Consider the following 15,871-nt stretch of genomic DNA (forward strand, 5'->3'; position numbering starts at 1 on the left):
AATGGGTAGGAAAGGTTTGGTGCTGTTTCGCCAAGAGGGGCCAAAATTGGAGAGGAGTCCCAAAATATTTGAAAGGCTTATACATTTGGTGCCGTTTGATGAATCGGCACAAAAGTTTGCAAAGAGAGTTTAGATCCGGATTTGAATGGCTTTGCAAAGTTTGGCGGGATTTTGTCAAGAGCAGGCACAATCAGAGGGGGGTGTCAACATTTTTAGATGGCTTATAGACATTTGATGAATCTGCACAAACGTTTTCAGAAAGATTATAGATACAACTTTGAATGATTTGGGAAAGTCTGAATCGATTTCTTAAAGTGGGGGGCTAAGTTATATGACTATTTTTTACGTACATTTTGACACTTTTCAAAAAATAACACATGGATGGATTTGCAGCAAACTCGTGCAACGAGCATTGGCAAGGGTCTGAAAGCATGGCTTTTGCAAATGTGTCTGTGTTTTATTTGTAGAAAAGTGTCATAATGTACGTCCACAAATGGTGATATACCTTTTGTAGTGAAAAAGAAAAGTCAGCCTTAGAGACAGTGTTGGCGCCCCAAGTGGAAAACATCTAAAGGGTTCAATAAGACCCGAGATGCAGCAACAATGGGATGCCACAGAGGCTGACCTGCGCTCAAACCAAGTTGAAAAGAAGAAAGGCCCTACTGTCGCACTTCTCGCTATTAATAATGTTGACAGGTAGGTAGGTTTGAGTTTCAATAGCAAAAGAAGGATTTAATTCTTTAGAAAAATAAAAACACATATAAATCAAAAAGCAGGTTTGCCACACCTTCGGATACAACAAGAAATGTTAAAGTCACAAATTGAAGTAAACTTAGTATCAGATGTCCAAATATGGTCCAAATGTTCGAGATTCTCTTGGATCCAGGTTTTAAATAACAGAAATTGATTTATGCTAAATTGCTTTCACTTAATGATGCAAACAATATTAAAAGAATGATACGAGGTGGTAAGAGAAGGTCTCTTATGGTCCTTGTTGGTGTTGATGAAGGATTATGTCTTTAGTTATAGTTGAGGTAACGTGGAGGAGCAGTTGGCTTATACATTTAAGTGAGATCCTTTAGAGGACAATGCTTGTCCTTGGGTATGTAGAAGATCCTCGTTGATGTTAATGAAAGAATATGTCCTTAATTAGTGTTAGACTAGCAATGGAGAGCAATTGGCTCTATGTTTGAGGGAAGTCCTTTTGAGGACAACACAAAAGATGCAAGAGTGGACCTCGAGAACAGTTGGCTCTTTGGTTGAGGGGAGTCCTTTTGAGGACAACACGTAGATGCAAAAGTAATTCTCGACACGTGTTTCCCCACCGCGTGATCGCAGTGATTCTTCAGGAGGAAAATATATTGACAAAGACTTGATTCTGTTTTATAGATTGTGTGTTTAGGTATCCATTGTGAACACAGATATTGTTTTCTGAGAGGAAGAAAAGAAGATTACTTTTTAGAACGTGGAGTCTTGCACTCACTAGTTCATATAGGGAAAGAAATGCACTGTGTTATGAAGCATGATATACCTTTGGTGACTGAAGTATAGCCTATGGCCATGGGCAGTAGCCAGAAATTCAGGTTCATTGCCAAAGGTCATGACCCAGACAATCTGGCTACTCGACATGACCACGAGGGACTGCAAATGGGGTTAAAAATGACATGGCCACCAGGGACCGGCTATTTGGTTACGTTTTTCAAAATTGGGATAGGTTTGATAAGGAAAACAAATTCTGCTTGTGGCAAAAGCCCAAATTGCTGGAAAGTATTGCATGAAACATTTGTGAGGAGCATCAGCAAGGACCTCAAAGCATGGTTTTGCAAATCTGTCCTGTGTTTTATTTTTTCTAAAGTATCAAAATGTAAGTACACAAAATGGTGATATATCTTTGGTTTCTGGGCAATGGGTCTGGCTCTGACCCAAGGACAAATGTTTACTCTGATTTGCATTTTGCAACATGTGCCATGGCCAAAGCCATAGGTTTCAATGGACACAAATATTCTGCTTGCGGCTACAGCCTGAAGTGCTGGACTGGATTACAACAAACCTGAAAAAGGAATATCAGAAAAGACCTGAAAGCATTCCTTCACAAATCTGTCCCGTGTTTTACTTGTTTGAAAGTATTAAAAAGTAAGTACAAAAAATAGTGATATAACTTTGCTGCCTTTGTAGTGGTCCTGGCCTCGGCAAGGACAAATGTCCACTCTGATTTGCCTTTTGGGGATTGCGGCATGGCCGTAGCCCATGCCCCATGGATTGTGGAGACTGGCCATGGCTGCAAGCCACAAGCATTGGCCATTGGTCACATTATGAGGGTATAGTGGACACTGAACTAGGATACAGGGTAGGTACAGTGGATAACAGGTGTGGTTTGGTGGGGCTGGAGTCATTGTTGAGCCTCATGCCCCAGGCAATTCAACCATGACTTGCAACCTAAGAATGTGCTGCTCATAACAACACACATTAGTATACGTTGCAAAAAATATGTTTCTTAAAGGAGGTTTACAGTTCGTTGATATATGTTAAAAGAGGAATTATTAATAACTTATAAAAAAGGGAAATGGAATGAAATTATACATTGCCGTGTATAATGTTTGGACGACCATCGAGAAATTATTGGACATAAACATATAGCGAACTGTCAACTCATGGATGGCCACCTTCTTTTATTATGGGAAAGTTTTTATTAGGAAAAAACTCTTTATAATCTCCTCATTAGCAATATCTATTTGGACTTGTAGTCTTCAATATATAAAGGCATTAATATCCATCGCCTGGTGGACTATGAATACATCTGTACATCCTTTTAATTTTGAATTCTGAATGTAACTTATCTCACTTTTTATTCTTAATTCTTTTTATCTTCTCTTTTTCTCTTTCTTGTTTATCTTTCCTAAATCTGCTTTTTATGCTACTACTTTTTTTTCTTTTTATGCATTTAATATGTCAGTATTTACTTTTATGATCAACTGTCTTTTTTTTGTTGAATGTAATTTCTTATGTTATGTGAAAAGCTTATAATAAGCTGTAACACATTAATAATAAATTAAATTAAATTAAATAACTTATATACAGTAATGTGACATCATGAAACATTTTAACTCATAGAAACCAATGAAATTCACAGAAATACTTGGTTAAAGGGACTTTAGGGTAAGTTGCACTAATACAAACCTATGGAATTCAGTGAAAAAACTTTGTTCAAGGGACATTATGGTTACAAGTAAAACCAAAAACTCCCAGAAATTCACCAGTTATGGTAAGCTAAGCAACCATAACTCCCGATCACCCCTGACATTGTGTTACCAACATTTTAAACACAGTAGGGACTGTTCATCAAATGAATGTCATATGCAGTGGTTGAAGTGTACGAAAAGAAGTAGTGGATCTATGTCCCCTGCTGGCCTGCCCACGCTCTCCACAAACCCCATCGCCACGTCCCCTCCCACACAGAATACATCCCCCCCCAAACACCTGAACCTGGGTTCTTTTTAAAATATAAGTATAGGAGCTGTAAAAGGTAATTAAAGAAAGTAGAGGAGCACCGCTCCCAACCACTCCCGACCGCTCCCGCTCACTTCCACCACTGGTCATATGTGATGTCATCAGTGATGTCATCAATGCCATTTGTGATGTCATCTTTGATGTCCTTGGCATTTCTCTTAGCAGTGCACAGTGGTGGCATGAGTTATGGTTGCTTAGTTTACCATAACAGGTGAATTTCTGTTTTTTTTAATGTCCCTTTAACAACATTTTTTTTTCAATTTTATAGTGTGATGTGAACATCAGCAATGCAAGTAGTACAGAATCTGTAAACTGATCAACATCTTTGAGGATTGAGATCAGTTGGGGACTACTTGGGCACACAGTACAGGTAGGGATTCCTGGATATGTAGAAGGAATACTAGTAAATAGCCTATCACGCCCTCCAACTGATACTAACTGTCCCCGCAGTGGTGTTCTATCACTGGATTATGGTGGTGTACTGCCTATCTAGGGCGAGGGGACAGAAGAAGAGGCTGACACAAATTAATTTTGGGTGGGGGGCGTGATAGGCTATTTACTAGTATCCCTTCTGCGTAGCCAGGAATCCTTACCTGTACTTTCTGTGTGAAAATATGTTCGGAGGTATGCACAGGGCTTAAAAACCTGTTTTTTGGTCCCCTTATGTGATCCACCCCCCACCCTCCCGGGGATTGCTTGGAGCCACGACATTCAAGCAAAATAGATAGATAAGGATAGAAGTTAGATTTAGGATATCTTTTGTTAAACTACTAAGGATTTTACTGTATAAGTGTGGGAACACACATACGGCTGTAGTGTACCAGATACTTATTAACTGGGTAAATATTTAGACATGCCCTAAAATAGGCAAATGGATAGCCAAGAACAATATCAAATACATAAGAAGATGTTGGCATTTGCTGGTTTCTAACCAGATATACACAAGTAAAGCAAGTTTGGCTTCATTGTGCTTGCAGCGGCTGAACAGGTTGGGGTTGTTTTGTTCATGTACTTATCGATACAATAATCACATATGTACTAGAACTTAACCCAACTGATAATCAACTGTATGATCCTTCTTTGGATCAGTATGTGTGCAGTAGCATCTTGATAGATCTGTGGGTGCGATTTGGAGTTGGATTCGGATATGTTTATGTGTATCTCCCTTTATTCCATGTGGGGCTTTTACCGTTGTCCACCCTCTGCTTCTCGATGGTTCGAATGGAAGTATTACGTCAAAGCATATTTATAGTAATTCCATTACGAGGCAGATCCTTCCCAAGCTTTCTGCTTGGGTGAGCTCCATCTTAGTAAAGGATTGTAAACAATACTGCTGTTCATTGTGTGGCCGAGGGTGATATATAAGTGGTGGAACATTTTCTATTCATTCTAATATGTGCCCGAAAACCAAACATGCCCACGTTCTTTTGTTGATTTTTTTAAACAATATCCACACGCTTCTGTGATAAATTGCATTATGTTGTGTTTTTTTTCACTACTGTACTTGGTAAAGACATATCTAACACCTAATAACATTTTTTTAAGAAGAATGCATGTATAGTGCTGGATCACTCTTTAAGTAGAACTTTGTTTTTTGTTAAGATACCATCCCCTGCGTGTTGTCACCTTGGTCTGAATGGAGTGACTGCAGTGTGACCTGCGGAAAGGGAATGAGAACAAGGCAGAGGATGTTGAAATCTCCAGCAGAACTCGGAGACTGTAATGAAGAAATGGAGCAAGTGGAGCGGTGCATGCTACCAGAGTGCCGTAAGTGGAACACTGCCTTACTGTCTCTTGGATGACTATACCGCCTACCAAAATCCATGAATTGAGAGTTTACAGCAGAATTTAGAGTGGAACATTTTTAAATGGCTACTCCATTTAAGAGTCTGCAGTCAGTGTTCTGCATTTGAGTTTCACAAATGACTTTTATATATTATTATTATCCTCATTACCTTATTTAGATGTTTTTAAAGCACAAATCTGGCTTGGGAGTACTGTGCAGGTCATTGAGCAAATCATTGGTAGGAAGCATTTAACAAGTCTTCAAGTAAACATTAGCAATAGGTATTGCAGTACACTATACAGATGGGAGTGTGCACAAGATAACCGGAATCTGGGTTACACCGAGGAGATGTTGCAAGACCCAGGCCACCCAGGTTTTCCTAACTGAATAATACATGGAGCAGTCTGGATTCTGTTCCAGAGGACTGGAGCATAGTATGATCAGGAAGGTTTCCCAGTGTTCTCCTTGCAAGCTAATCTACTTTTCTGGTGATTGCCTTACTACAAGATGATGGTGTGCAATCAAATATATTTACTTTGGTAGGCTGGAATACTGGTGAAAGGTGCCTTTTATTTGATGAGTGCAGTTTTGAACCAGATACTTGCAGAGTCGAGAGCCAGTGTATAAGGGGCAAGGTGGGGGGTGATGTGGTTATACTTTCTTGAGAGAGTGACAGCGTGAACCGCAGCATGCTGTCTGGTTTCGAGGACGGCCAAGTCATCAACTAGGAGCCCTTAAAGAAGGGCGTTAACTCAACCGATATGCAGACTTACTGGGGCCAAAACTGCCTTTAAATATATGTATGCTAGTACTTTCTGTTAATACATTTCAACATAACCATGTAGTATATCAGCATAAAAAAATATCTACTTGCCAAACAGAAGTAAATTAGATCCATCCGGCATGTTTGTATATACAAACTTACAAACATGGCCTTCTCTGAAATAATAAATAGTTTACTTTAACAATGGGGACATGAAAAGAAATGTGGGTGAATTCAGGGAGGTATGTGAACATGTGAACAAGAATTGCTGACATAAACATAAAAAGGTGGGCCTAGTGAACGACTATAGGGGAGGGACACAAAAGAGAGCCAACACTACAAACTAGTTTAAAGAAGGCTCAGGGTGTGAAGTTGCAGACTGAAGACATTGCCATTGGTGACTCAGTGATCATAAAGGATGCTAACTTGAAATCCTTTGGCGTGATGGGGTGCGTTGCTGTGATTGAAATATTTATTGGATGGACTCTAGAAAGTAGTGAGCAAGAAAAGTGAAGGATGATAGAAGCAATGGCTTCATCACATGCAAATATATAACACAGGAAACGGAAAACACCAAGAAGGCTGTCTGGTGAGGGCCTCTGCATCCAAGGCACCAATGTCCTTCTTTATTATTACTTCAGAAGCATCTCTAGCAACAGCATGCTTCTCATGGCCATCATTGTAATTGCTACTGTGACAAATGCTAGGGTATTTTCATTGCTCCCACAGGCGGAGCCCAATCCCATGAGTCCACGAATGTGAGGCTCCTACCCGATAGTCCCCCTGGAGGTGGTACTCAGTGGAAGGATCTCATGGGGAGGGAAACCCTCTATGGGACCAGCAATGACTATCTTGGGGGAACCCCCTCCATTTCTGTCTGCTTTTCCCTCTTACCCCACTCAGTCCTCTGTGGTCCCATCTGTCCTATATATCTGTGTAGAGTAGAAGATCCCATCCACATAGACCTTACTGACACAAGGAAGATTGTTGGCTACCCAGATGGAGTTCATACAACCACTGACGCGAAGAAGAACAGTCAAGGAGGAAAGAGCCTCCGTGGATCCAACATATGCAGTACAGTCAACAAGAGCAACAGCCACAGATAAAAAGGGAAGAAGGACTATGTACATTGTCAGATCCTCCCTGGAGGAACGGAGAGCCAGCTGGTGGCTCACCATGGAGAACAGGAAATACTGATGGAGGCTCACCGAAAACACAGAGTGTTCCCCTTTTTCCAGGCTGCAGAATCAGAGGTCCGGAGAGACCGTGAGTTAGACCTCACGGTCAGACCAAGAAGCATACACCAAAAGAAACCAGACCTGGAAAAGCTGCGGGTACATGCTAAGACCACTGGAAGGCATGCACAAGCACATAGCATGAGGAAGCAATTCCGCAAAGCCGATTGAACAAAATGGTAATGCCATAAGAAGTACATGGTTTACCGTAACAGTGTTAGAGATAAAGGAGAATGAAGGACGCTTTTGGGGAAGGCTGAAGACCCCATCTCCCTCGTACCAGTACATCGAAAGAGCCAAGAGTGAGAAATATGAGAAACAGTGCTTGGCAGGATAGTGAACCGGGCCTGATTGCTACACATTATAAGCCTGAGACAAGGGTCTGGGACCCATACGAAGTTGAGGAAGCCCTGCAAAAGCAGCACACAGGGTTTGGGGACCAATACAAAGTTGGGGAAGCCCTGCAAGAGCAGCACACGTATATCAGGGACCCATAAGAAGTCAGGGAAGCCCAGAAAGAGCAGCAGACAAGTGTCAGGGACCCATACAAAGTTTGGGAAGGGCCACAAAGAGTAGCACACTTTTCTTGAACACTGAAATCTACAGAAATGTCTGTCAGGATAGTGATCCAGGCTTGTTGGTACATTGGTGAACATGAGAAAAACCAGGGGAAGGCAGAGATTCCCCCAGATACTTGGGAACTGTGTTTTTGTGAAATAAGAAAGACTGTGAAAGAAAACACGGAAGGAAGACATTCCCCCATCAAACCTTTTTGGTGAAAACATTTCGACAGACAAGTCTGACAGGATAGTAAACCAGGCTTGGTGTTACATTGGTGAATGAAAGACAGACACTGATACTTGGGAGCAATGTTTTGTGAAAAAAGAAAGACAGTGAAAGGAAAGGAGAAGGAAGACATTCCCCCCTCCATACTTTTTGTACACATTTAAGGAGTATCCAACTTTAAGAACTTTTGAGTTGAATAGGAGAACAACTCTTTGGGGCTAAACACGAGCTGGGCGGTAGCCCTTAAATTCTGCAGTAACGCTATTACCGCTGCATTTAAGGGTAGGCCCAATCATGAGTTTGGCCCTGCCAGGATGCATTCACCTCCAGCTAGAGTTGAATGCACCAGCGAAGAGGGCATTTTCTGTGCTATTAACACCGGCACAATGTGCCAGTGCTAATAGCGCCCCCAATCCAGAATGCAATGGACCGAGTATCGATAAATCTATTTGCGTTGAATTTATCCCGGCACAATTACCGCCAGGATACATCCAACCTCGTGATGAGGCCTTTTGTGTTTTCTCATTAGAAGCTGAACATTGAACTGCCATCTAGAATGAAGGAACCATCATTCTGGATCAAGAAGACACACAGGTTTCCTTTGTTAATCTAGAGTATAAGGGACGGAAATAGGTTTGGACACAGGATGGTGGACATTTTTTAATTTTATTGGACATCCTGACAGATTCCTTATTCTTTTGTTGAGGCAGAACAACCCCTCTTAGAAAAAAGATAGATTTTCTTTTTCTTTACTTTTATATTTAAACTAGTTTAACTACCCAGCTTTGCCCAGGATTTCACTTCTCCATTTTTTTAATCTCTGATTGGTAAGTCTCACTTCAATATCTTCAGCAGTTTCACTGCTTTGTTTTTTAGCAGCACAAATTCTCTGAACAGCAAGTCATGTTTCAGTTTCTCCAGCAGTTTTGTAGCTTTATTTTAGCAGCACAAATTGTCTGATTAATAAGTCTTGCTTCAGGTTCTTGAGCACTTTCATTGTGTTGTCTAAAAGCATTTTGAATTCTATCAGCTTCATGGTCTTGAGATTTACCTTCTTCAGAATGTTGATCATGTTTCAGCTTTCGATGTGTTTTTTTTGTTTGGTGAAATTAAATACTGCTCTCTTTTATTGTGTAATTCTGTAAAAATATATTTGTGGGATTAAAGCATTAATGAAAGGAGAGAATACAGAAGAAGTATTTTTGTTAAACATGGAACCTGATTCAAATCAACTGATTTAAGTATGTCATCTTCAAACTGTAGCAAAATTACATTTGATGTCATGAGGGTGAACTACCTGTCTTTACCCAATGCTGCGATAGAAAAAATTAATCAGATGTTGATCATGTTTCAGCTTCGATGCGCAATGATGAGCACTTTCTATAAAAATGACCTGTAGATGGCGGTGTAACACCATAAAAGGTAATGCTTAAAATCAAAGCCAAAAAACCAAAACAATTAATAATCTCGGGAACGGGAAATGACACCAGACCCCGCCGTTCATGAGGAGTTACATCCCCAAGAATGCCACATACAAACCCATAAACCCACAAACATGACTTTGTTTTATATATATATATAGAGATAAGTCTTTGCCAACAACCATTCCACCATTGTGTCAGACCCCTACTTCAGCACCCTTACACTACCCAATATCATGTGAGTTCTTGATCTGTGATATCAATCTTTACTGTAACTTGGGGTATTGTCATGGGTTCTTTTACTTTGACCTTTCCGAAATAATATGGAGTACCCATCAACCAACTTGTAAAATACTGCATTCAGACCCTGCACTGATCATACTTTCTTTGTTGTACTCCACCTTAGTGATGGCTATGAAGCAAGCAAGTTAAGGACCCCTAGGAACAGTTGTCAAAGTGAGAGGGAAGGGACAGGAGTGGCGTTCCACCACTTTTAGTTTTTACAGTTAACAGTTTCACTACTGTTTTCACACTTCTCCACTTTACACCCAATGGCAATTCCAGTTAAAATTAGATCTGTTTCAACTCAATTGGCTGTCAACCAGCATGGAGGCATCCCTTGAAAAATGTGTTGCACGTTGCTCCCTTCCTGCCTACTCTGTCACCTGCCGGGGTCACAGCTCCACTATTTTTATTGATACACTTCTAACACTGCCTAGGAATGGAAAGCAAGATTTTTAAGACCATGAGTGTCAGCCTAAACCAAATTGTGGCTAAAGATGTTGTGTGGTCCGTGAGTCTACTTGTCTTTAAACAGGTTTTCCCAGGACGGGAGGCGAGTAAATGATGAAAGATAACAAGACATTCTCATGATCAGACTTATGTAAAAGTGATGAATGATGAAAATAAAGGCAGATAATCATATCTGCAGAGATTCTATCTCCCGATACTATTGATGCTGGTAGTGCCTCCTTTGGCACTAGTGAGCACTGAACCCCTACAGAAGTTCAGTTGGTATTACTTTAAAAAGGAAACTGGGCATCAGATGAGTGAAGGGGCAATAAACACAATGAGTGCAAAATGAAAGAATGTATCCTTAAAAACAGGCCTATCTGTCACTGACACTTGACCTAATCAAGGAAACCCAGGTGGTGGGAGCAGATCTGTCTATACAAGTTTCATGGACAGCTCAACTTCTGCTTTCTATTGTAAGTACAAACCAGCAAAAACGACCCCCTGCTTAGTAGGTATCTCCGGTGAGCCTACCTGGAAACAGATGCGAATCTTGATGTTGACAGTTCAGACCACAATTCAGCCCGGAACTGAAACACGAGTGTAAGGCATTCCAGTTTGCTTCTAGCAGTCTCAAATTCATGTTAATGGGTTTGGTATTGCTGTGCATGGCACAACATCCTCTGAAGTAAATGCTTTCTCTGTAGAAACAGTTCAGACTAGCAGGCATATTTCTTAAAGGCTTTGAAACTGAGAAAAAGATTGTCTAGAGATCTTGAGAAGGATAGCGTTCATGTTTCACTGTGAGGGGCCATCCAGAGGGTTAACACATTCAGAGAGTATTTGTCATTCTAAAGCCGAGGTCCATGGACTCCACAGTGGCATAGACTGCCGATTTGGATGTGGTACGGGAGCAAAACCTACCTGTGGTTCCTTGCGATGATGGAGGTTTGACTGCTGGTACTGCCCAAACATTAGGATAAAAACATATACCCTTCATGTTGTGGGACAGGGACCTATTCTCATGATTAACCCCGCCAAACCCGAGATCAGTCAGTAATTGATCTACTAATTCTCCACTTTGGATATCAACAGACATTCTATCCATGGACACTTCTTCTCCTGCTAAGGTCATATGTTCTTTCCTGCATTAAGTGGATTTCCAAGATGTCAAGACACCTAATAAATCAGGTATTCCTCAAGTCTTCCCACTACCTCTTAACCTCATTGGGCATCTTCGGCTGCTTAGCACCTTGTGTGGCAAGTTCATATACACACATTTGAACCTCTTTTTTGAACACAGGTTTCCCAGAAATGCTCCTTACATGTGCTCCTCCCACCTGTTCCACACTTCTCTTGGCAAATGCCCCTCTCGTCCAGAATGCAGTACTTCACCCTTGTGATAATCACTTTGGGATTTCTTCCCTACAGTTCTCAGAAAGACGTTTTTAAAAAACTCTTTGAAGTCTCCAGTTGGATTCTTTATGGCCCACCATCATGCACTGGCAATTGCTCTCCATTCTGCTCATCATCTGGCTTCTATGGTAGCTCATCAGTTTGCTGCCAACATTAACTTTGCTGTACTCCTTGCAAGGTCTCTTCCCAATCTTTCGAAGGTAGGTAGGTGTGTAACTGATTGGTCTCTTAGAGCATTTACTGAGGCTCTCAAACACTTCCTTGCATTTTACTCTCATTCAATTTCCTGAACTTAGGTCTCAGCCGTATTTTGCAGACTTTAGTCTGTCCACCTTCACAAATCTCCATTGACTCCATGTGTTCTGTCTTCTCACATCCTTTTGTATAGCTTACCAGCAGTCTGACAGAGACTTGGGTTGCTGGCTGCTCTGGCGACCACCCAAATCTTCCATTGCACCTTGTGCCTGGTGGCTTCTCCCAGCTGCCCTGGTCGTCCTGTTGTTTGGGTTGCCAGTAGCCTCCTCACCTGCCACTGCCAAACCCTGAATGGAGGGCTGATCCTCAACCCTCTCTTGTGTGACTGTGCCTTGCCTCTCAGCTGGAGCTCTTCACACCTTTTGATGCACCTGACTCTCATGACTCTTACTGTACTTCCCACAACCAACTTCACTTCTCCTACAGCACCTTTAGCATCTTCTTCTTCTTCCTTTCAAAATAGTCCTTTTATTTGGACTCTCTACAGAATCAGTCCAATTATCATAGACATAGAAAGCAGATTCTGGAAGCCCCTTTTCCTAAAAACAATATAATTTGAAGATATCTAGATCAGGGTTGTCCAAAACCAAGACTCGAGGGCCGGAAACATGTCGGATTTTCAAGACACCGCTCATAAATATTCATGAGATAAATGTGCATACAATTACCTTAAATGTCTGCAAATTTATTGTCATGAATATTAATGAGGGATATCCTGCAAACCTGTCAAAACTCCTGGTGTTGGACAACCCTGATCTAGTATCCATAACAAGCTTGGTATTAGAAATGCTTATCAATTGGTCATGCAAGCCCCATGACACTGCAGGCAGCTGTGTCCTGAACAATTTCGAGATTAACAAGATTGTTTATAGTGCATGTCTTGACTTTAACATACTGTATGAATGGAACCGATTATGTTAACACTTAAGCAATTATGTTATCACCATGCTAGACACAGCTAGTGTCATAGGTCTGACCCTAAATATGGTACAGGCTGCTGTGCCATGGTTTTACAGGGAAAACTGACAAAAATACCCAGACAATCTTTGTTGCTTAGATGCTATTGAGAAATGGTGTGCAGATCATGTTGTTTTTAGTTCTGCAATGAAGGCTACCATGCCTTGCCATATGAGTTCAATGGACAAACTCTTGAGAATTGGGGACGGAGTGACGCAATGCATGCAGACAATATGGGACCTGAAAATGTGGCTACAGAAGAGCATTGATCTGTTTTCAGGCATATGGAGGGGGGGTTATATGATAGGAATCTTACTGTGGTTGGGCTGTTATGTTTACATATTACACTTCCTGGATAGATACCAATTGAGGAGTTCCTGACCGTCACCATATTAATTCTTGCCAAGCCTACAATAAAGCAGACTGAAATGTTCGTTTTTGTTTGTTCTTTTACAGACAGTTGAGCTAATGCCCAGGGAGGTGACATTGTAGGAGCATTCCTGCACTTAAATGTTAATGTTATTTGTTAAACGTTGCTCTTACAGTGCATGAATGTCAAACGTAATTTAGGAGAGGACTTTGCAGTTCTTGCTTTCTATCCTCGTGTGAAGATATCAGTTGATTAATAAGACAACCGCTTGCCTACTCGGGTATAGAGCATCATCTTGAAATATAATGCGCAACCGGTTGTTCCATCCTGACACAGACGGGGATGAAGCAAATAAAAGTTCTATATACGAATCAGTTTCACTCTATTCCTTATGTAACACTGCCATCCTTTGGAATTCAGTTGCACTACAGCTTTTTTTTTCAATTTGTCTTGGAATTAAGACCACGCATAGCAGTTCAGGTGCGAATCCCAGGCCCCCACTTAGAAACTGATCCACGGTATTAAGCGCGTTATAAAAGAATAATTACACAAAAATCAGTGGAAGACGAAGCATAACGCTTCGGTTTAAGCTTAAGGAAAGTAAGCAAAGTGTATCTTGGGCTGCAGAAACAGCTGATAATTAGCTTAGTTGGAGGAGTGACTGCAGTGTCATTGTAGGCATTGTACTTGTGGTCCAAATTCTGGCCCCCATGTAGCATGTAGTATGTAAACCAAACGGTTCAACCCTGGCAAGTCAAACCTAGCAATCCAATGATGGCTTCATTCAAGCAAGCAGTATCGTTTGCGGTCCTGTCCCCATTTCTAATATTACAGCTCTGAGGCAACCTCCCATCTTGTGGGAGAAATGCATCAAGGCATGTAGACTTGAATTAGCTCTCCACAATCTACCCAGTGGTGCAGTGACAACATCATGGCAAAAGGTTAACAGTGGGATACGATGTGGAGAGGACCGAGGTGCTGCACAAGAGCAGGTGCTTCAGACACGCATTCAGACAATGCAGGGCTGTCCATGCAGTTCTCACCAGTTCCTTTGTTCCCACTGTGCGGTCAGCAAAAAAAGGAGCTCATTATTAAGCATTGAGGTATTTTTACTCAAAGGAGAATTAAATGCATTATGTGGGCTGGTGCACAGATGTGGTATCTCTATGGTAGACTCATAGGTAATCACACGTATGCAATAGCTGACCAGGAGTGGCCCTGTAACTTATTTTTAAAGTGGTCCTAAATTACACATGTTCAGCAAGTCCAACCCTTTTCCTATGGGAACATTTGGAAATACCACACAAAAGAGGTCCAGGCTGCAGAGTCCTAACCGGGAACTCTCTAGAGGTCCCTATAGGCCAGTCCACCCCTGTAGCTGACGTGTTGAGGGAGGCCTGTAGTTCTTTTGCCTGGCACACCGCCACTTCCTTCATGACAAATGTAGCAAAATTGAGTGATATTGATTAATATGTGTTTCTGAGCAGTAACGGAATTCATGAGGTTGGACTCAAATACTTTCTAATATTCGGTGAGGAATAAGTCAAACATCCATTGCTTACTAGAAGATTGTTACCGCAATATCCCAGGGACATGACAAGTCAGTGAAGGTATATGTTTTCCCACCAGTGATGTAAGAACCCACGTACAAATATAAGCTTCTCATGACTATCACAAAGGCAACAAACTGCAGAGTGCTGCACTGCTACACGCTTAGGTGTACGCTGTCATAATAATAACAATGACATGCGCACAAGTCAAGTAGAGAAATAGCTTTTGTGGGTAGGCGGTCGCATGTCAAATATGGAATGTCCTGAATGGATATCCGACCAAAGAATGGTGGCACAGCACGCGTGCAATGAAAAGTGTAATGCACAACCCTTATTGTGTCTTTAAAAAAGCAGAAAATGAGTCTAATATTGATATTGATGAGTCAGAGGTAGCCTCAAGGGTGGCACCAATCACTGCCTCAGGTCAGTAAAGTGTTTGCTAAATTGCCACGGTGTTGCTTCAATATTATATAATAAAATGCTGAATGCACTGTTATTGCGCATTCGGCATTGATGAAAATGTCAAACTCCATAATACTGACCAAGGGGAGCGGGGGTTGCAGGGGTGTCGTCTGCTATACCTTGAACGTTATAATGGAGTCAGGGGTTGCGGGGTGTTCACTGCAGACATTACATGGATTGCGGTGGATGGTAAAGTTAAAAAGAATAAGGAAACAAATTGACTATGCAACAGAAGTCCCAGCCTGCTTTAGGGAAAGGAAACTGATGTCGCAGGCAGAGGTGCAAGTCGAGGCACACAGAAGCAGGAAAGAGAGCCGGCACGTAATAAATATGGGTACATGGGGTAGTGGGTATGGGGAATGCGGGAAAGAGTGATCTATGAGATCACTGTGTGCCTACATTTTTGTGTTCGGAATTTTCAGACACAGAATTACGGGGCACACAGTAATCACATAGATCCCTTTGCCAACACAATAGTGGCTACATCCAATTATGGTGAGGTACAAGCAGAACAACGCACTGAGTTTCTCCACACAGTTACCTGTTACTTTCATCACCTGCTGTGTTCTGACTAACCAAGAGAGGTCACAAAAGCTCCAGAATCTCACACTGGCTGTCCAACTAAGGGGGT

The 15,871-nt window shown here is 41.6% G+C and overlaps 1 protein-coding gene across 2 annotated transcripts in view; it reads left to right on the plus strand.

Moving 5' to 3' along the window:
• Window positions 1–15,871, plus strand: part of SPON1 (spondin 1) — a 1,209,493-nt gene that overhangs the window by 1,109,275 nt on the left and 84,347 nt on the right. For both annotated transcript variants that reach the window (XM_069623584.1, XM_069623585.1), the window contains exon 14: window positions 5,110–5,274. In XM_069623584.1, coding sequence (XP_069479685.1) covers window positions 5,110–5,274 — 165 coding nt within the window. The remainder of the gene's footprint in view (window positions 1–5,109; window positions 5,275–15,871) is intronic.

Source organism: Ambystoma mexicanum, chromosome 11, assembly GCF_040938575.1.
Source record: "Ambystoma mexicanum isolate Mex_15411 chromosome 11, UKY_AmexF1_1, whole genome shotgun sequence".
NCBI lineage: Eukaryota > Metazoa > Chordata > Amphibia > Caudata > Ambystomatidae > Ambystoma > Ambystoma mexicanum.